The following is a 21,554-nucleotide window of genomic DNA, read 5'->3' on the forward strand; positions in this document are numbered from 1 at the left end:
ATGCCCCCCAATATAGTACCAATGAAACCGTCACCTCATACTGCAAAAAATTAGATTCTAACTAAGACAATTGGTCAAAAAATAAAAAAGCTATGGCTCTCAGACTATGGAGACACTGAAACATAATTTGTTTGGTTTCAAAAATGTTATTATTGTGCAAAACTTAAATAAATATGAAAAAGTATACTTATTAGGTATTGCCACGTCCGTAACGATCTGCTCTATAAAAATATCACAAGACCTAACCCCTCCGGTGAATGCTGTAAAAATAAATAAATAAAAACTGTGCTAAAACAACCAATTTTCTGGTCACCTTGCCCCATAAAGTGTAATAATGAATGATCATAAAATCATATGTATCCAAAAATGGTACCAATAAAAACGTAAACATTTCCTGCAAAAAACAAGCCACTGCACAAGACGATCGAAAGAAAAAAAGAAAAAAAATTACATATATATTTTTTCAAAAATGCTTTATTATGTAAAACTGAAACAAAAAAACAAAGTAGACATATTTGATATCATTGCATCCGTAACAACCTGCTCTATAAAAATAGCACATGATTTACCCTGTCAGATGAATGTTGTAAAAAATAAAAAATAAACAGTGCCAAAACAGCCATTTTTTGGTTACCTTGCCTCACAAAAAACTTAATATAGAGCAATTAAAAATCATATGTAGCCCAAAATAGTACCAATAAAACTGGCACCTTATCCCCTAGTTTCCAAAATGGGGTAACTTTTTGGGAGTTTCTACTGTAAGGGTGCATCAGAGGGGCTTCAAATGGGACATGGCATCTAAAAACCAGTTCAGCAAAATCTGCCTTCCAAAAACCATACGGCACTCTTTTTCTTCTGCGCCCTGCCGTGTGCCCTTACATTAGTTTACGTCCACATGTGGGGTGTTTCTGTAAACTGCAGAATCAGGGTGATAAATATTAAGCCTTCTAACGTCCTAAAAAAGGAAAATGACATTTACAAAATGATGCCAACATAAAGTAGACATATGGGGAATGTTAAGTAATAAATATTTTATGAGGTATCACTTTCTGTTTTAGGCTCCATTCACACGTCCGCAAATGGGTCCGCATCCGTTCCGCAATTTTGCAGAACGGGTGCGGACCCATTTATTTTCTATGGGGACGGAATGGATGTGGACAGCACACAGTGTGCTGTTAGCACTCGCATTTGCGGAGCGCGGCCCCGATCTTCAGGTCTGCAGCTCCGCAAAAGATAGAACATGTCCTATTCTTGTCCGCAGCTTGCGGACAAGAATAGGCATTTCTATAGGGGTGCTGGGCGGGTGTGTTGCGGATCCGCAACACACCACGGACGTGTGAATGGAGCCTTAAAAGCAGAGAAATAGAAATTTAGAAAATTGTGAATTTTTCAAAATCTTTAGTAAATTTTGTATTATTTCATAAATAAAGGTGAAATATATAGATTCAAATTTGCCACTGTCATGAAGTACAATGTGTCACGAGAAAACAATATCAGAATGGCTTGGATAAGTAAAAGCGTTCCAAAGTTATTACCACATAAAGTGACACATGTCAGATTTGCTAAATTAGGCCTGGTCGGGAAAGAGGGCAAATGAAGATGTGAAGTGGTTAAACAAAAAGCATAAAATTCTACAGTTTTTACACTGGCTATTAAGCCTAATAATAGGCGCCTCTTCTTGGTCTTTACAAATCACTTTACCGGTTAGGCTACTTTCACACCTGCGTTAGGTGCGGATCCGTCTGGTATCTGCACAGACAGATCCGCACCTACAGGGAGTGCAGAATTATTAGGCAAGTTGTATTTTTGAGGATTAATTTTATTATTGAACAACAACCATGTTCTCAATGAACCCAAAAAACTCATTAATATCAAAGCTGAATATTTTTGGAAGTAGTTTTTAGTTTGTTTTTAGTTTTAGCTATTTTAGGGGGATATCTGTGTGTGCAGGTGACTATTACTGTGCATAATTATTAGGCAACTTAACAAAAAACAAATATATACCCATTTCAATTATTTATTTTTACCAGTGAAACCAATATAACATCTCAACATTCACAAATATACATTTCTGACATTCAAAAACAAATCAGTGACCAATATAGCCACCTTTCTTTGCAAGGACACTCAAAAGCCTGCCATCCATGGATTCTGTCAGTGTTTTGATCTGTTCACCATCAACATTGCGTGCAGCAGCAACCACAGCCTCCCAGACACTGTTCAGAGAGGTGTACTGTTTTCCCTCCTTGTAAATCTCACATTTGATGATGGACCACAGGTTCTCAATAGGGTTCAGATCAGGTGAACAAGGAGGCCATGTCATTAGATTTTCTTCTTTTATACCCTTTCTTGCCAGCCACGCTGTGGAGTACTTGGACGCGTGTGATGGAGCATTGTCCTGCATGAAAATCATGTTTTTCTTGAAGGATGCAGACTTCTTCCTGTACCACTGCTTGAAGAAGGTGTCTTCCAGAAACTGGCAGTAGGACTGGGAGTTAGCTTGACTCCATCCTCAACCCGAAAAGGCCCCACAAGCTCATCTTTGATGATACCAGCCCAAACCAGTACTCCACCTCCACCTTGCTGGCGTCTGAGTCGGACTGGAGCTCTCTGCCCTTTACCAATCCAGCCATGGGCCCTTCCATCTGGCCCATCAAGACTCACTCTCATTTCATCAGTCCATAAAACCTTAGAAAAATCAGTCTTGAGATATTTCTTGGCCCAGTCTTGACGTTTCAGCTTGTGTGTCTTGTTCAGTGGTGGTCGTCTTTCAGCCTTTCTTACCTTGGCCATGTCTCTGAGGATTGCACACCTTGTGCTTTTGGGCACTCCAGTGATGTTGCAGCTCTGAAATATGGCCAAACTGGTGGCAAGTGGCATCTTGGCAGCTGCACGCTTGACTTTTCTCAGTTCATGGGCAGTTATTTTGCGCCTTGGTTTTTCCACACGCTTCTTGCGACCCTGTTGACTATTTTGAATGAAACGCTTGATTGTTCGATGATCATGCTTCAGAAGCTTTGCAATTTTAAGAGTGCTGCATCCCTCTGCAAGATATCTCACTATTTTTGACTTTTCTGAGCCTGTCAAGTCCTTCTTTTGACCCATTTTGCCAAAGGAAAGGAAGTTGCCTAATAATTATGCACACCTAATATCGGGTGTTGATGTCATTAGACCACACCCCTTCTCATTACAGAGATGCACATCACCTAATATGCTTAATTGGTAGTAGGCTTTCGAGCCTATACAGCTTGGAGTAAGACAACATGCATAAAGAGGATGATGTGGTCAAAATCCTCATTTGCCTAATAATTCTGCACGCAGTGTATAATGCAAATGCTTGTATCTGTTCAGAATGGATCTGTTTGCATTATTCTTTTTAAAAAAAAGTCTAAGGCCCCTTTCACACGGGCGAGTATTCCGCGCGGATGCGATGCGTGAGTTGAACGCATTGCACCCGCACTGAATACCGACCCATTCATTTCTATGGGGCTGTTCACATGAGCGGTGATTTTCACGCATCACTTGTGCGTTGCGTGAAAATCGCAGCATGCTCTATATTCTGCGTTTTTCACGCAACGCATGCCCCATAGAAGTGAATGGGGTTGCGTGAAAATCGCAAGCATCCGCAAGCAAGTGCGGATGCGGTGCGATTTTCACGCACGGTTGCTAGGAGACGATCGGGGTGGAGACCCGATCATTATTATTTTCCCTTATAACATGGTTATAAGGGAAAATAATAGCATTCTGAATACAGAATGCATAGTAAAATAGCGCTTGGAGGGGTTAAAAAATAAAAAATAAAAATTTAACTCACCTTAATCCACTTGCTGGCGCTGCCGGCATCTCGTCTGTCTGCTTCTTTGCTGAACAGGACCTGTGGTGAGCATTCATTCCAGGACCTGTGGTGACGTCACTCCGGTCATCACATGATCCATCACATGACCCATCACCATGGTAAAAGATCATGAAGAAGTTCGGGTTTGGGTACCAAACATGCGTGATTTTTCTCACGCGAGTGCAAAACGCATTACAATGTTTTGCACTCGCTCAGAAAAATCGCGGGTGTTCCCGTAACGCACCCGCACCTTTTCCCGCAACGCCCGTCTGAAAGAGGCCTAAGTCAAAACGGATCCGTCCTGACTTACATTGAAAGTCAATGGGGGACGGATCCGTTTTCAACTGCACCATATTGGGTCAGTGAAAATGGATCCATCCCCATTGACTTACATTGTAAGTCAGGACGGATCCGTTTGGCTCCGCATCGCCAGACGGACACCAAAACGCTGCAAGCAGCGTTTTGGTGTCCGCATCCAGAGCGGAATGGAGGCGGAACGGAGCCAAACTGATGCATTCTGAACGGATCCTTATCCATTCAGAATGCATTGGGGCTGAACTGATCCGTTTTGAACCGTTTGTGAGAGCCCTGAAACGGATCTCACAAACGGAATTCAAAACGCCAGTGTGAAAGTAGCCTTACCTGCTTATGTCATTCTAATCCTGCATGTTATGATATCACCTCTGTGTATATACCATTCACAATAAGTGATTGTCAGAGCTTATCTATTCTTTCCTTGTACAATGGCCTCTGCAGAGGGCACAGAACATGCCTAGAAAACTCTCCCATAGAAGTCAATGTGGTCCCCTCCTGACCATTCTGTCTATAGACCATGTTGCTGCCGTAAAGCAATTCTCTCAATGCTTTCTAAAAGCTGTTAAGAGCAGCTCAGGCAAGATGGCCGCCCCTATAATAATATTCATGTGAATAAAGAAATCTGTAATCAGGAAATAACAAGAGATTTAAAAAAAAAGGATTTGTGTTACTATCTGGTTTTAACTGGCAGAGAGAATTTTTGGTGACACGTTTCCTTTAAGTCAAGTATGTGTGTATCCCTTTAAACTGATCAGTGTCTTGCACTAATTGTCAGCGGTTTCCTTTAACAAGCATGTTCCTATTTAAACAGACTTCTGGCGCTTGTAGTTTTCATCTCTATCACAGTATATTCATGTTTGGTTGGGAAAAACTACAAATCCCATCAGACATTGCACAGCAGGGAAGTCTCTAACTCCCACCAACAGGAGCAGAGCGGCACCATATTCCCTCCCCCAGCAACTGAACACACTGCTGTATTCTTCGTGAGCAATGTCCTTTGGCTGCAGATTCCCTGCATTATGAACTCAGGTTTGATTTCTACATTTTCAGAAGCAAAAACAAACAAAAAAAAACAAGTACTGTTTTTACTTAACTGGGGGAAGCATACACGCACTGCGTTCTCATCATTTCATAGTAATACAACTACACTCTATATGCAATATAAAAACAAAATTCAATGGACAGCTTGCACATAGCGTTTGATTCTTGCATGGTCACGACGTGATTCTACAATTATTTTTGTTCTATCTTTATAACAATCTTCTACATAAACAAGGGCAGATTTATACAGTATTTTAGTCAAGGTCAGAATTGCTGCCATCAGAAGAAGAGCATATCTGGGATATCCCTACTCCAAATATTCCACCCAAAAGAGTATGTGTTAACATGAAAAGCACAAGTCCTGTATTTCAGCACAAGTCTACTGGAGATACAGTATTTCACCAGAGAGCGGAATTTGTCTGCAGTATGTATACACTGCAGGAACATGCAGGGGGAATGTCTGCTCAGCTTTGAGGATAATGACATGAACCTACCCCCATTGTCTTGTTTCTGATCAAAGCTGATTTCAGGTATGCTCATTTCCAAGAAGGTTTCCTTGGTGTGTTTTTGCCACCATACCAACCTAGGAGTGAACCTATAGAGTTCCTGATATATAAATGCTGTTTTCTCCAGTTGGTTATTGATATACGACAATGTTTTCATTCAGGAAAAATCTAGAATCTAGGTAGGGGCTTTCTGCATAACTAGCGGACTCCACATTTCAGGTCTCCCTTTGTGCACTAAAAGTAGCAACAACCCAAGTAGATGCCAATAACGGCAATTTAGCTACTGGGGCAGATTTATCATGGCGAACATTTTGAAAGCCGGTTCGGCGGGGGTCTACGTTGCTGTAGTCTGCACCAAATTTATCAAAAGGTCGCACAAATTTCATGCATCTTTAAGTCTTCTGTCTTGAGATGTGACTAGTTTCTACATCACACCTTTACTGGAGTAAATCTGTAAAGAATAAATCAAGGCAACTGGACTTACTGTAGATTTCTTGAAAACGTTTCACTCGTCCTTCCAACGAGCTTTTCTCAGTTCTTCCAACGAGCTTTCTCAGTTCTTCCAACGAGCTTTCTCAGAATTGAGAAAGCTCGTTAAAAGAAGAACGAGTGAAATGTTTTCAAGAAATCTACAGTAAGTCCAGTTGCCTTGATTTATTCTTTACAGAAATACAGATATTCTTTACAGATATACCATGACCTGGATAAATGAGAACCTTCACAGACACTTTACTGGAGTAAGTTTACAACAATTTTTGTGACTTTTTAAAAGCAGTTGATAAATGTGGCTGACACCAGCTTGACAGGATAACCCATTACCCCCCTGTCATATGACCCGGGTGCAACTCCCAAGGGTTGATCTATTTCACACATGCAGTTCTGCATGCCCTCGGAACACAACCCAAATGGAATGTCCAGAGGGTGGAGACAAGAGGGATCCCCCTCACATTTTTTGGCCCAGCCTGCTAGGAATGCACTCATTAAACATGTGTACTCCACCTCCTTACCCCACCATGAAATATTAAAAACTATGGGGGTCATTAACTATCAGACAGACAGCAGTTTTCTGGCTTATATCTGCCGCAGATTCCGGCACAAAGGTTATTTGCGCAGAAGTCTGTCACTTTTCTCCGCTCACACCAGGTCTGGGGAGGAAGGGGGGATTGGGCAGGGAAGGGCTGGCAGCCCTGTCTCATTTATCATTTTCTATGCCTGTTTTAGGCGTAGAAAATGGTCTAAATTTAAGCCAGCAACGAATCAGTATAAGGGCTGTTTCACACGAGCGAGTCCATTGCGGGAATCACGCTCCGTGTGTGAGTGTGATCCTCCGTTCTGGACTTGCAGGAGCGCACGGCATTATCATGATTTATAATGCTGTGTGTCTCTGCTTGACCTTATTTCTACAAAATCATACTGACAGCTTTATGTTGCTATGATTCTGTGGAAAAAAGGCCATGCAGAGACACACAGCATTATAAATCATGATAATGCCGTGTGCTCCTGCAATCCAGAGCGGAGGATCACACTCGCGCACGGAGCGTGATTCCCGCAATGGACTCGCTCGTGTGAAACAGCCCTTACATTTAGACTGGTGGTGGATTCGCCAAAGTTATGTAGAGGCCGGCGTCTAAAACACCTGTCTTAATTAATGACCTTCCATGTCTCCCCATTTACTATTGCGGACATACGGGTGCTATCATGTTTTTATATCTTATATTTTATCCTGCCGACCATTTCGCGACCAAATATGACATGTGTATGGGTCCCAGAATGTCAGATCCTCATTAAGTGGTAATGCCAGCCAGAAGGTAATGTTTAGTCCTGCTCCCAGTAACACAGGTACCAGTCTCATCATGCCAGATTTATTGTTAATCTGATTACAACAGGAATTTTTACTGCCACAGTGGCATTGAGTCTAATTGAATTATCACAGTGGATGTATGTTACCCACACTAGGTTCAGACTGAACGGCACTAAGAGCCCTATTACACCTGCAGGCAATTGTGGGGAGTGAAGCGTTCATTGCCTGGCAATCGCCTGCTCGTTAGTGGAGGAGACTGCTGCTATTACATGCAGCAATCTCCTCCTCAGTATGGGGACAATCGATCGCTAATGTCATCGCTCGTACCCATAATGAAGCACTATTTGCCAATAACAGATCGTGATTACACAGCACAATCAGCCACTAACAAACAAGGATTTTTAAGAATGTTAAGATTACCCAATACAAACGATGATCTGAAAGATTATCTTCAGATGTAATAGGGCCTGAAGTTTTTTTTTGTAACAGATAATGTTACACAATGGTGGCATCAAAGTATACAGACTCACACAATATATTTATAACATTACGCAACATATATGTTACTAGATAGTGGAGGGTCTCTAGGACATGATCTTAATATTGCTATTGTGGATATGGCCCACCATCTTCTGAAGCCAAAAGGTATATCTGGCGCTTTACGAAGTGCTGTTATTGCTCGTATTCATTTCTTTCATGTGAAGGAAGAACTAATGCAAAAATCAAGACGGGCTAAACATCTGCCTGAACCATATGAAAATATAATGCTCTTTACTGACCTCTCTCAAGCTACAATTGCAGCCAGGAAGAAACAAGTCACACAAATCCTATGGGACAAAGTCGCACACATAGCAACATAGTATATAAGGCCGAAAAAAGACATCTGTCCATCCAGTTCGGCCTGTTATCCTGCAAGTTGATCCAGAGGAAGGCAAAAAAAAAAAAAACTGTGAGGTAGAAGCCAATTTTCCCCACTTTAGGGGAATAAAAAATTCCTTCCCGACTACAATCAGAATAACTCCCTGGATCAACGACCCCTCTCTAGTAGCTATAGCCTGTAATATTATTACACTCCAGAAATACATCCAGGCCCCTCTTGAATTCCTTTATTGTACTCACCATCACCACCTCCTCAGGCAGAGAGTTCCATAGTCTCACTGCTCTTACCGTAAAGAATCCTCTTCTATGTTTGTGTACAAACCTTCTTTCCTCCAGACGCAGAGGATGTCCCCTCGTCACAGTCACAGTCCTGGGGATAAATAGATGATGGGATAGATCTCTGTACTGACCCCTGATATATTTATACATAGTAATTAGATCTCCCCTCAGTCGTCTTCTTTCTAAAGTTAATAACCCTAATGTTGATAATCTTTCAGGGTACTGTAGTTGCCCCATTCCAGTTATTATGTTAGTTACCCTCCTCTGAACCCTCTCTAGCTCTGCTATGTCTGCCTTGTTTACAGGAGCCCAGAACTGTACACAGTACTCCATGTGTGGTCTGACTAATGATTTGTAAAGTGGTAGGACTATGTTCTTATCACGGGAATCTATGCCCCTTTTGATGCAACCCATTATCTTATTGGCCTTGGCAGCAGCTGCCTGACACTGGTTTTTACTGCTTAGTTTGCTGTTTATTAAAATTCCTAGATCCTTTTCCATGTCAGTGTTACCGAGTGTTTTACCATTTAGTATGTACGGGTGACTTGCATTATTCCTTAACCTTACATTTGTCAGTGTTAAACCTCATCTGCCACTTCTCTGCCCAAGCCTCCAATCTATCCAGATCCCTCTGTAGTAGTATACTGTCCTCGTCAGTGTTTATTACTTTACACAGTTTAGTGTAATATGCAAAAATTCATATTTTACTGTGCAAGCCTTCTACAAGATCATTAATAAATATATTGTAGAGAATAGGGCCCAATACTGACCCCTGAGGTACCCCACTAGTGACAGTGACCCAACCTGAGTGTGTACCGTTAATAACCACCCTCTGTTTTCTATCATTGAGCCAGTTACTTACCCACTTACAGACATTTTCTCCCAGTCCAAGCATTCTCATTTTATATACTAACCTTTTATGTGGTACAGTGTCAAATGCTTTGGAGAAGTCCAGATATACGACATCCATTGATTCACCACTGTCAAGTCTAGAACTTACCTCCTCATAGAAACTGATTAAATTAGTTTGGCATGGCCGATCCCTCACGAAGCCATGCTGATATGGCGTTATTTGCTTATTTTCATTGAGATCCTCCAAGGTAGCATCTCTTAGAAAACCTTCAAACAGTTTACCCACAACAGATGTTAAACTTACCGGCCTATAGTTTCCGGGCTCTGTTTTTGGCACCCTTTTTGAATATTGGCACCATATTTGCTATGCGCTAATCCTGTACAAGTAGGTGTTTCCTACAAAACCTATTATACAAAAAATGACTCATCCACATTTTTTTTTACTATAGATCAAAGCCTTTATGTGCTGCACCTGTGGGGTCTAGAAGTCAATTCACCCTCAATTACTCAAAGAAGCCCCAGATCTTCAACTTCTCCAGCCAAGTCCACCTCAGAATTGACCTTAGTCTAGAAGAAATACTGAGGTACTTTCCTTTTCGTTTACATGAAGCAGATCATTTAATGTGACTCTTTGCATATTACAAACTGATTCCCGAGTTTGAGCAGCATTCTTTACTGATCAGAATGTTTTTCCTATACCAGGAGGATGTATAACGACAAAATGGGTGACCTTGTTAAAGCTTAGCGTTTAATCAACAATAAATATAAGATAATAAAAATATGTGCTGCAGGAGTGTGCCTTGATTACCAGTGCTTAGTAAAAAAGAAACAGTCTTACCACAGGGTCTCAAAGTGGTGCCACCATTGGGGTCTCCAGGATCCAAATGCTGGGTCTCTGACCCTATCTCGCCTTACTTGGCCTGGACTTTTACCTATCAGAGGAGCACCACGATCACCCTATTGAGCGTGACCCCAGAGGACAAAAATAACTCCCCTACCAATTCCCATACGCAGCCTAGTGACTGCCCAGCTTCGTCAGTAGAGGTGGAGGGAAACCCCAGTGCCGGACCTGCCCAACATTTATCATTATTGACCCATTAACTTAGGGTTTTGTTTTCATCATTATATCAGGAGGATAGAACACTATAGAACCCTTGTACTTCAATTTTTTGTACATTTTATTAATATGTTTACCACTGTTTATGGATGGCACCCTTGACTCAACTCAGGCCTTTTTCTTGTCATCCAATTTATACAGAAGTGTATGAGTTGAATCCTGTATATACCATCCTTACCTCCACAGAATCCCGATGTCAGTAAAGTTCTTGTGTATGAGTGTTAGAGGCCTTAAGTGCCCCTACAAAAATCCCTTTTTGGAGAGGGACTCACAGATCTAAAGCAGATGTATTGTGTTTACCAGAATCCCATTTTCAGAAAGAATCCCCTCCAAAATTAACCAATAAACTTCCTTTACATCTACTCCAGTGCCGATAAGAAAAAGGGGTGTTCATTCCTGTCAAAAACTGAGCTTCCTTCCAAATATTAGAGGTCTACATGGATGACAAGGGGAAGTATATTACCCTCATATGCACCATTAACAATACAAGCTTTACAGTCATAAATGTCTATGCTCTGAGTTCCTCTTAGGCTTACTTCCTTAAAGGGAATGTGTCACCAAAACTTTTTCCTGCCATTTATAACAACTCCTTTTTTTATAATCAATTTTTATTTTTTGATTGCAGATTTAGTTATTCAATTTCCTGAACATTATTATGGGGCGGCCATCTTGCCTGAGCTGTTCTTAATAGCATTCATGAAGCCCTTGGTCAGGAGGGGACTTTATTGTCTTCTATGGGAGAATTTTCTAGGCATGATCTGTGCACAGGTCATTGTACAAGAAAGAAGTAGACAAGCTTTGACAGTCACCTATTGTGAATGGTGGATCCTGTGTTATCTATACACACAGGTAATATTATTACAGGCAGGATTAGAATGACAGGTAAGCAGGTAAATGCAGTAAAGTGATCTGTACAGACCAAGAAGTGGCACCTATTATTAGGCTTAGGCCAGGTTTACATCTGCGTTTGGAAAAAAATGCTACACACCAAATTTTTTGTCTGGCCGAAAGTCAGCACATATGCCAGAAAGCAGCTGGATTACCGCTGGGTCCCAGTGAATGGGGATCCGGTGATGCACTGTGGTATCCGACTATGCTGGATATGGTCAACACCGTCAGTCTGTTCTTTCACCGAAACAGACTGCTGGAATTCACAGTGCAGATGTGAACCCAGCCTTAGTGGTCAGTGCAAAAACTGCAAGATTGTATGGATTTTGTTTAAATATGGATATTGACATGGAAAATGAAATATAACATCACCAAAAATTCTTTAAAAATGTGTTTAACATAAAAACATGACTTATACAATAGGTCATTTTCTGTTGACACATTACCTTTAATGTCGCAAAAAAAAAAGGCTTCAGAGAAAAACTAAAGATAACCTTATCATATGTACAAATTGATTCCACAAACAAAGGTAGCAGACCTCCCCCACAACTAAACTGGCGATGCTTACATGCTTCCAAAGGGGACCACAGGCACTATACCTAAACCTGTATAGACATGTTTCTTACTACTAAATAGTCCGTACATAATATTACAAAATGTAAAACAGGATACTTAACTTGGTTGGATCATGCCCCAATGCAACAACTCCTACCTCTATTCTCTTTAATATATACATTATACCCTTTCCTCTGAAATAGAAGAATTTTTTCGTTTTAACACACCTTCCCCCCAAGACCACTCTCATAAAGCGTATATCTGCTTGTTAATTCAACACACTACTAGATTTAAAAATCAACTGCTCACATACCCAACTCCTCTCAGAGAAAATTGCTTCCCCAGAAAGCTTAAACCAAACCAATTCTTCTGCTTTTATACTTAAATATTTGCCTGTTGCCAGACTAGCTCTCAGAACTCTCACACTCGGTTTTAGACTTTGATAAAGACTTTAAGCCTTTGAAAATGTTGTATAATGCTGCTTGCAGCACAATCCAGATATAGAATTTCTGTTATACTCTCGGCTTCTTATTCCAAAATCATGCACCATGATATAGATGACGATTTTAGCTCGTATTATAAAAAAACTTACAACCTTAATTCTGAACCATCCATATTTCAACCTACAACTTTTCCAAATTGAAGATTTATTAAAATCTCTTCATCTTCCTGCTATTACTTCTGAACAACCTCACATCAGCCTCTATCACTTACTGAGATTTCCAGGGCCATACGTGGCCTAAAGTTGGGAGAAGCTCCAGGCCCTGATGGCTTCTCCAATGAATTTATTAAAACATTCAAACACCTTCTCCAGCATATTCATAACTTCTTCAGTCAAGCAATGGAGACCAAGTCCTTTCTGACTGAAATGCTAGAAGCAACTATTCTTACTCTTCCCAAACCTTGGCAAACAGATTTCTTCTTATTCTACTGACTATTGTAAAAAATCACAGCCCCAGAAATCTCACTGACTCATGTTAAAAAAATCCTTAGTCCCATATTTGTCCATGTTCCTTAATATAAGGTTAACGATATAAATGCTAGGGATCAACATTCCTCAAACCCTTAAACAGTGGTTGATATCTTATTTTCCATATCAATTGTCCTCCAACTCTATTACATATTTGGGGATACAAATCACCACCTCTGTCACCAAACTGGTAGGAGCAAACTTTCCAACTCTATTATCCAAAATACAAATAGAATTAAATCATCTTCTACCTTTTGAACCAATCTGGAGTTGACCTATATACAATATTGATACTACCACATATCATGTACTATTTCAGCAAAACTCACAATTCTGATATCTCAATCAACATTTTCAACTTTACATAAACAAATGACAACCTTTATATAGAACCGTCCGAGACAACATATCTCACTTGCCACTATGACCAAACATATGATGCATGAAGGTATGAGCCTTCTTGATCTCTATCACCACCATATTTACATTACATTGACATTAGTCTAGACTAGAAAAGTATTCTCAGATTCCTCCGACAAATCATGAGTTTCCCTGAAATCCATTTTATTGCACGTATCAGATTAGAAAAGCTTTTTTTTTTTACTCTCCCCGACACAACAAAAACTTTCTTCTGTCATCTCCCCAGCAGTTCAAGTTTCTTTCCTGAACATTAGGATGCTCCGTGAACTTGGCATCTAGCCTCACTATGACTCTCCCTATATCATTCTACTCTCTATCCTTCTATATACCTATTATTAGTATTAGCTCCTGGTTAAATAAGGGCATTCACTACATTTCACATCCTTTTTTTTTTTTTTTTTTACAATAGGTGTGCTTTTTCTCATACCTACAAGAGAAATACAATTTACTGGATTCTGATCTCTCTAAATACATTCATGTTAAGAATTTTCTCTCCCAAATCTCTTACTTCCACAAATCCCTTCCTTCTTTATTAGGAGACTTTCCTCAATCTACATCTTCCCTTAAAAGAAAATATACTAGTCAATATTACAAGCTATACGCAGGAGATTTGATTTTCCAATTAAATCTCCTTTACTTAAATGGGAGGGAGACTTTGATAAACAATTCAGCTGTAAGAAATGGGAACTGGCTGCTTGTTGGGCTCGCAGATCCATGTTGTGTGCTTCACACTGGGAGCAATACCAGAAATAACTTTTACGCTAGTAATATACGACTTTGAGATTGTCTACTGTATACCCGATCACCTCCCAGAGGTGTTGGCGAGGCTGCAAAGACATGGCCTCTTTATATCATGTTTTGGAAATGTCCACCTTTTTCTACCTTCTGTATTTAATACATTTTCTCAAGTAAACTCACATTCATATGAGCGATCATCCGAATTTGCACTCCTGCAGCCCTGCTCATTGTTATAGGCGCACAGTACAGTGCTATGCCATATCTTACACTCAGCACATCTCTCCATTGCTAGGAACTGATCTCCACATATCCCATTCACCTTGGAAAAGTTTCCACAAACTGTTTGAACGAGAGGATGTTAGCCAGCCGGAAAGGTAGGTTGGCGCCTTTGCACTGCCTGGGAATCCTGGCTCTCTTTTCATCTTTGGTGGATGGGATATGTGACCTGCATAGGTGGAGCCATACTATCTTTACATTTTCGAAGGGTGCTTTCCTTCATTCATTTATGTTTCTATATTATCCTCTTTACCTTTTCTATACCTTAATGTTGGTTTTCTTTTTCTTATATAAAAAATAACAAATTGGTACTCATGACCGTTTATGAATATCTCATTAGTGTACCATTATCTCTGATGTCACTCGATTATATGTTTATTAAATCAAAACGTGAAACTTCTTGCTTATGATATTTTCTATGTTAACTTCCAATCCTTAAAGGGGTTATGCCATGATTGATGTAAAAAAGCTAGAACCAGCCCTGTACCTGGCATGGATCCAGAGATCTCCACATTCACTGCTCCAATTGCTCTGCTAGATTATCTTCAGCTTGGCAGCTCAGGGGGCGTGTCCTTTCTGCTGCAGCTCTCTCCCTGTAACTGCCCCAGCTTCTAACAGAACATATGGCTGGTGGCAGATAAAGATTTCAACTGAGCGCGTTCGATCAGCTCAGTGAGACGGACAAAAAATAAGCAAAAGCAACAAACAGCAGGTGGCGCTATACAGATACATTTTATTGAATAGGTCACTGGCTATACTAAATTTTTAATTACATGCTATTACAAACATATGCAGATCCAGGTGCTGGTTTGTAAAATGTAGAATATGATTAGTGACACAACCCCCTTTAAATTAAAACTTATTGAAAGTCTTAGAGAAATCCTCTGCACCTAGCTCAAGGGGGAGTGGCTTAATTGAAAAGAGGATGATTGAGTGGGAAAGGGGTGTGGCCTAAAATTTTATTTTTTTTTGTGCTGAAATTGAACCACAATTTTGGCATAAAATTCTGTTGCAAAATAAGTCAACAAATAGCTGGTATAAAGTTAGACACATGTGTCTAGCCTGAAACACTGTGACAAATGTACTCTGAACACACTAAGTTTACATCATTTATGGGATCAGTAAATCTGCCCCACTGTATGACATTCCTGATTTTTGTGCAAAACCAAGAACGCTGTTCATTTTTGTAGGTTTAATTTGCGGTATTTGTCCAGCCGATTCTCTGCATATTTTCTGGGTTGTGGCCGAATCTCCTCTTTTATTTTTTTAATAGTCTTTATTTAAAGCTTTCTTTTTTTTCAAAAAAGACATGAAAAACCGACTTACAACACGGTTTCAAGACTAGAGTTGACAGCATCACTTGTACATGCTCAATATTTGTGTACATCATAACGATACTTCGTTACATACTCTTATTTAACAACATTAGTACATATCAGTTTACGGATTGTTATTCAGCTTCATCAACTCCAGAAGTGATACCCCATCCACTCACACACCACAGCGCTGCAGTTCCTCTTCCTTCAACTAGTTATTGTAAATGGTCAATCATTGAAGGCTCTGTCTATTTTCCGCTCCCAACGGCGGTCTATTGCTAATGGGATCGGCCTAGCAACTACCATATGTTGAGAGGTCTGGCCTACACCTCCCACCCCTGGCCATTGACTGATTGTCTCCCTCAATCCTAAATGATCACTGAACTGGCTCTCAACCAAGGTCCCCAGATTTTTTCAAATTTTTCGGCATTCCCCCTCTCTATAAAGGTCAATTTGTACATTGGTAGAGCCGCATTTATAATCTGAGTCCAGTGTTGAACTGACGGGACTGCCGGAGGCTTCCAATGCAGCAGAATGGATTTCCTGGCATAAAACATCAAGAGTCGATAAAGTATCCTAGCGTATTTTGTTTGGATCAGATCATTTATCAATCCTAACAGACTATTCTCTGGGGAGCAGACTGCTGGTAGACCCAATTTCTCATTGAGGAACCCATGAATTTCCAACCAATACTCTGCTATCACTGGGCAATTCCAAATCATATGAATCAGGGTTTCCCTATCATGGTCACATCTAGTACATTGAGCACTGTCTAACCTACGCATCTGTTCCAGTCTGACAGGTGTCAGATATGTGCGATGTAGCCATTTAGTCTGAATTAATTGATCTCTGGCACTAATTACCGTATTTCTCCAATTATATGTTAGTTCTTTTTCATGTCTATCCTCTAGTTGCGGAATGTCTACCTTCCATCTAGTCAAAGATTTGGATAACGGTGATAGGGCCTGCAACGTAAGCTCCATGTAAAAAGAAGACACTGGTTTACACACCTCTTTTTGTCTTGCAATCTTTTCAATAGAGCTATATTCAAGCTGAATCGGATCCTTGCCAAATTGTGTTTTACATGCGTGCCTGAGTTGGAAGTATCTAAATAGGCCAGATTGTGGGATCTGAAACTCCTCTCTGGCCGGATCTCCTCTGGTCCCCATTATAATTAATGGGGTTAGCGGGCATTCAGATAGCGTCCAGCAATGCCAGATCTCTTTACCGCTAGTGTGAAACTAGCCTTAGGCTAGTTTCACACTAGCGTTAAAGTTGTCTGGTATTGAGTTCCGTCATAGGGGCTCAATACCGGAAAAAAAACGCTTCCGTTTTGTCCCCATTCATTGTCAATGGGGACAAAACTGAACTGAAGGGAACGGAATCCTCCAAAATGCATTCCGTTCCGTTCCCAGAACGAAGAGAAAACCGCAGCATGCTGCAGTTGTCTTTCCGCCCTGGGATGTGGAGCAAAAAGGATCCGTCATGACCCCCAATGCAAGTCAATGGGGATGGATGCGTTTTCTCTGCCACAATAGAAAACAATCTGTCCTCCATTGACTTTCAATAGAGTTCAAAACTGATCTGTTTTGGCAATGTTAAATAAATGTTAAAGATAATACAACCGGATCCGTTCAGGCGGTTGTATTATCTGTAACGGAAGCGTTTTTGCTGGACCAAAAAAACGCTAGTGTGAAAGTACCCTTACAGAGATGTGAATAAGGACTTAATTATGTACTATATAATCACCTAGAAGCAACACTTTCATTAGTATCATAACAGAAAGGCCAAAACGATGAATGGATCCTACAGACAGGAGAACTATAAAGAAATACATTTACAGGAAAAAATCCCTCCCAAACTTGCTCTCACTATTCTATTCATAAGTACAAGCAAGTAAACCTAATAACATAAAAAGTGAACTGCATCAATTAAAGGAAATAATGGGGCTGTATGATAAGTTTGGTGCATCTTTGGACACTTCTAAAACGTTATGCCACCTCTGAGCTTGATTTTACCCCAGTTTGTTTTGCTCCAAAATTTTAGCGCAATGTGGCACATTATAAGCCATACTCTTTCCTCTAAGCCTAACCCCAACATCTAAAACCTATGAATACATTTAAGGTTCAAGGGATGTACTCCAGGATTTGACGCAAACTGAGCTGGAATTCAGGTGCATTTAGCCTAGTAAATCTTCCCCACTGTATATATAATCTTCCTAAACTGTAAATGTATATAAACCAATGCTATTTTCCAATCCTTCATTTCACATTGGGTTATGAGTTATGGCAGAAAACTGATTATTTGGTACAAATATACCATGAAGAACAATTTCTAGGTACACTTCATAAGCATATACTATTATGTAGAAGGTTTTTTTCTTACATATGATTGGACATGGGTGAAAAGATAAAGCTGTATTTGAGCTGTGAAATTTGTCTAGTACAGAACTTTTTTTTGTACAGACCTTGTGACCATGTTCCTTCTCACTATAAATGCGATCGTATGCCTTTATACACAGTTGTACAATTCAGTTTCCTTCTTGGCCCATTCGTTTTCTAGCTGGGCATCATTCTACATTTCTTTTCACAGAAATGTCTCCCTCTTCACAATTACCTGGCCTCATCGAGGTGGAACGCAAGTTTGTCCCAGGACCAGATGTAGAAATAAAACTGTGCGCACTAGGGGCAAAGCTGCTTGAAGAGATAACGTTTCGAGACTCTTACTATGATAGCCCTGATCTACGCCTGACACTGAATGACATGTGGCTGAGAAGGAGGGGAGACAGTTGGGAATTAAAGCACCCACCACAACGAGGAGCCAAAGGCCTTAAAGGAGCTTCCACACAATACATGGAGCTTACTTCTGAAGATGATATTATTCGCAGAGTTAGTGAAGAGCTGGGTGTCCCTTGTCCACTCAACATAGAATCTTTTGGATTAAATGAATTTGCCAGTTTTGTGACACGCAGGCGCAGGTTCCTGTTGCCTCTTGCTGAAAACTCAGATCCTAAAGTTGTTGTTGACCTCGATGAGGCGGATTTTGGTTTTACAGTAGGTGAAGTGGAAGTCCTTGTAAAAACGCAGGAAGAAGTTGAAAATGCTTTCAAGAAGGTGGAAGAAATCTGTAGACTACTAGGTAAGATAAAATGGGAATAGATATATAAATGCACATTAAAGTGGTTGCCTATTGTTGCTGTTACTAAGGCATGATGGGACTAAGTCCTGACCACCAGGTGGTTCCATTTATGTACAATAACTGTCCAGAGTAAATGCACAAAGGATAAATGAGAAGATACAGTATATGTGAACTTTTATTACCTATACATCAAAACTATTAATGTTTCCTAAATTGTAGCTTGTAAGTGACCATCCTCAGGTCTGTTCTACTGTACTGTGCAATCCAATGTATGAACCAAATCATTCATAGTACTTACCGTAGTTGTAACGGTGTGAACAACTTGAGATTGTAACAAATCATTATCTTTAGATACAAAAGTTGTATCTTCTGAATGACACATAAATCTCTTTCCTGCCCAGTCTTCTTTGCAAAATTCACAATGCCTACAAAAATAGAATATAAAAGTGAGGAAAAAAATAATTTCACATTTCTTGCTAAAATCATTGTAAAATCTGTATTATGTCCAAAACATGAAAGTAGATTCTTATCTATAGTGCTGTAGGCTCGGTACACAATGCATGACAGCCTTGTGCTCAGCATATCGTCTGGGAGGGCTCCCAGCATATACTGTATGTTAAACATATCCACAGGGCTCCATTTACCCGACACAGCCCAAGAGTTCTTTTGACCTCCGACCGGTGGTATTCCTTGTCACATCTGTTTTCAGCTGTATAGGATAGCCAAGCAGAAGGATGAATTGTATGTTAAAATGTCAAAATCTTTGAGTACATATAATGTATTGTATAACTTTTATCAGTTTTTGGGTGGGAGATGGGTGTTAGTCCCCAAGCTACTGTAGCAACCCATCAGAACTTCAGAGGGTCTGATGGAATGAGAGATGGAGCTTCCTCCCTCTAACCACGTAGTTGCCATCATCTTCAACCCTGGCAGGGAAAGCCGGGTGCCAGCTGCATAACACTGCAATGTAATAGTACAGCGGCTTGTGCTTACTAGCCGCTTGCCATGATGCCACAAGGTAGAACAATATTAACTAGAGAGTCTAAATACACTAATGAAAATTAAAAAGGGAAACAGCATGCATTTAATTTTCAAAATGTTTATGTTAATGGATCCGTTACTTGCTTATGTGCTAGTTCTGATTTTATTACTGTAGCTAACGTATCTTTCCCTATTGCAGGAGTATTCCGGGAGACACCAGTCCAGGGCAAAGTGTCTACGTTTCTCCAGATGAATCGTGCTGATCTTTACAGACAACTGTTGGAAGCCCATGTGATTTGATCTTTGTATGGACTGAATACAGGAAAAGTCTACTGGACACTCCATTGTACTGTAATAAATAAAGCTGTGTGTGTTGTCTAGAATAAATGCCATGTATGTCAAGCAAGATAACAAGCCTTTCCACTACAAATCACCTTTAAATAATCCTTGTAACAGCCTTACACTGTGAAGTTGCTAGATGTGTAATTCAGCCATACCTTTTTGTCTGGAATGATACTGACAAAGGAAAAAATTTCACTCCATTCCTTAATTGAGCATATGTCTAATAAAGGTGAGAACATCTCTTTGCCTAATTCACTATTTTGTGGCATAAGTCTGCACAATATAATGGGACAATGGAGTTGAAGGGGTTGTCCTACTTTTTTTTTATATTAATGACCTATCCTAAGAATAGGTCATCAATATCACACCAGTGGATGGCCGACTCCCAGCACCGCTGCCGATCAGCTGTTTAAAGAGACCGCAGCGCTTGTATGAGCCTTAGGCCTCTTTCACACTGGCAAGTTTTCTGCGCGGGTGCAATGCGTGAGGTGAACGCATTGCACCCGCACTGAATCCTGACCCTTTCATTTCTATGGGGTTGTGCACATGAGCGGTGATTTTCACGCATCACTTGTGCGTACCGTGAAAATCGCAGCATGCTCGATACATGGATCGGATCCGCAAAACACATAAGGGACATCTGAATGGAGCCTTATAGGGGGGTGATCAATGACAGGGGGGTGATCACCCCATATAGACTCCCTGATCACCCCCCTGTCATTGATCACCCCCCTGTAAGGCTCCATTCAGACATTTTTTTGGCCCAAGTTAGCGGAAATATTTTATTTTTTTCTTACAAAGTCTCATATTCCACTAACTTGTGTCAAAAAATAAAATCTCACATGAACTCACCATACCCCTCACGGAATCCAAATGCGGAAAATTTTTTAGACATTTATATTCCAGACTTCTTCTCACGCTTTAGGGCCCCTAGAATGCCAGGGCAGTATAAATACCCCACATGTGACCCCATTTCGGAAAGAAGACACCCCAAGGTATTCTGTGAGGGGCATATTGAGTCCATGAAAGATTGAAATTTTTGTCCCAAGTTAGCGGAAAGGGAGACTTTGTGAGAAAAAAAAATAAAAATCCATTTCTGCTAACTTGTGCCAAAAAAAAAAAAATTCTATGAACTCGCCATGCCCCTCATTGAATACCTTGGGGTGTCTTCTTTCCAAAATGGGGTCACATGTGGGGTATTTATACTGCCCTGGCATTTTAGGGGCCCTAAAGCGTGAGATGAAGTCTGGGATCCAAATGTCTAAAAATGCCCTCATAAAAGGAATGTGGGCCCCTTTGCCCACC

General features: G+C 40.4%; 1 protein-coding gene across 4 annotated transcripts; it reads left to right on the forward strand.

The window, feature by feature from the left end:
- The first annotated feature begins 5,083 nt into the window (after window positions 1–5,083).
- On the forward strand, window positions 5,084–20,491 carry THTPA (thiamine triphosphatase). 4 transcript variants are annotated; one of them, XM_040420286.1, is made up of 5 exons: window positions 5,084–5,179; window positions 9,958–10,092; window positions 11,251–11,474; window positions 18,381–18,926; window positions 20,107–20,491. In XM_040420286.1, the coding sequence occupies exons 3-5, from the start codon at window positions 11,444–11,446 to the stop codon at window positions 20,205–20,207; spliced, it is 678 nt and encodes a 225-aa protein (XP_040276220.1). In that variant the 5' UTR covers window positions 5,084–5,179; window positions 9,958–10,092; window positions 11,251–11,443; the 3' UTR covers window positions 20,208–20,491. The 4 variants fall into 4 exon arrangements, with proteins under 4 accessions (XP_040276220.1, XP_040276223.1, XP_040276222.1 ...); XM_040420289.1 differs by lacking the exon at window positions 11,251–11,474; XM_040420287.1 differs by lacking the exon at window positions 9,958–10,092 and having other exon boundaries at window positions 5,094–5,179.
- Window positions 20,492–21,554: the final 1,063 nt, after the last annotated feature.

The sequence above is a fragment of the Bufo bufo genome, chromosome 2 (assembly GCF_905171765.1).
Source record: "Bufo bufo chromosome 2, aBufBuf1.1, whole genome shotgun sequence".
Lineage (NCBI taxonomy): Eukaryota > Metazoa > Chordata > Amphibia > Anura > Bufonidae > Bufo > Bufo bufo.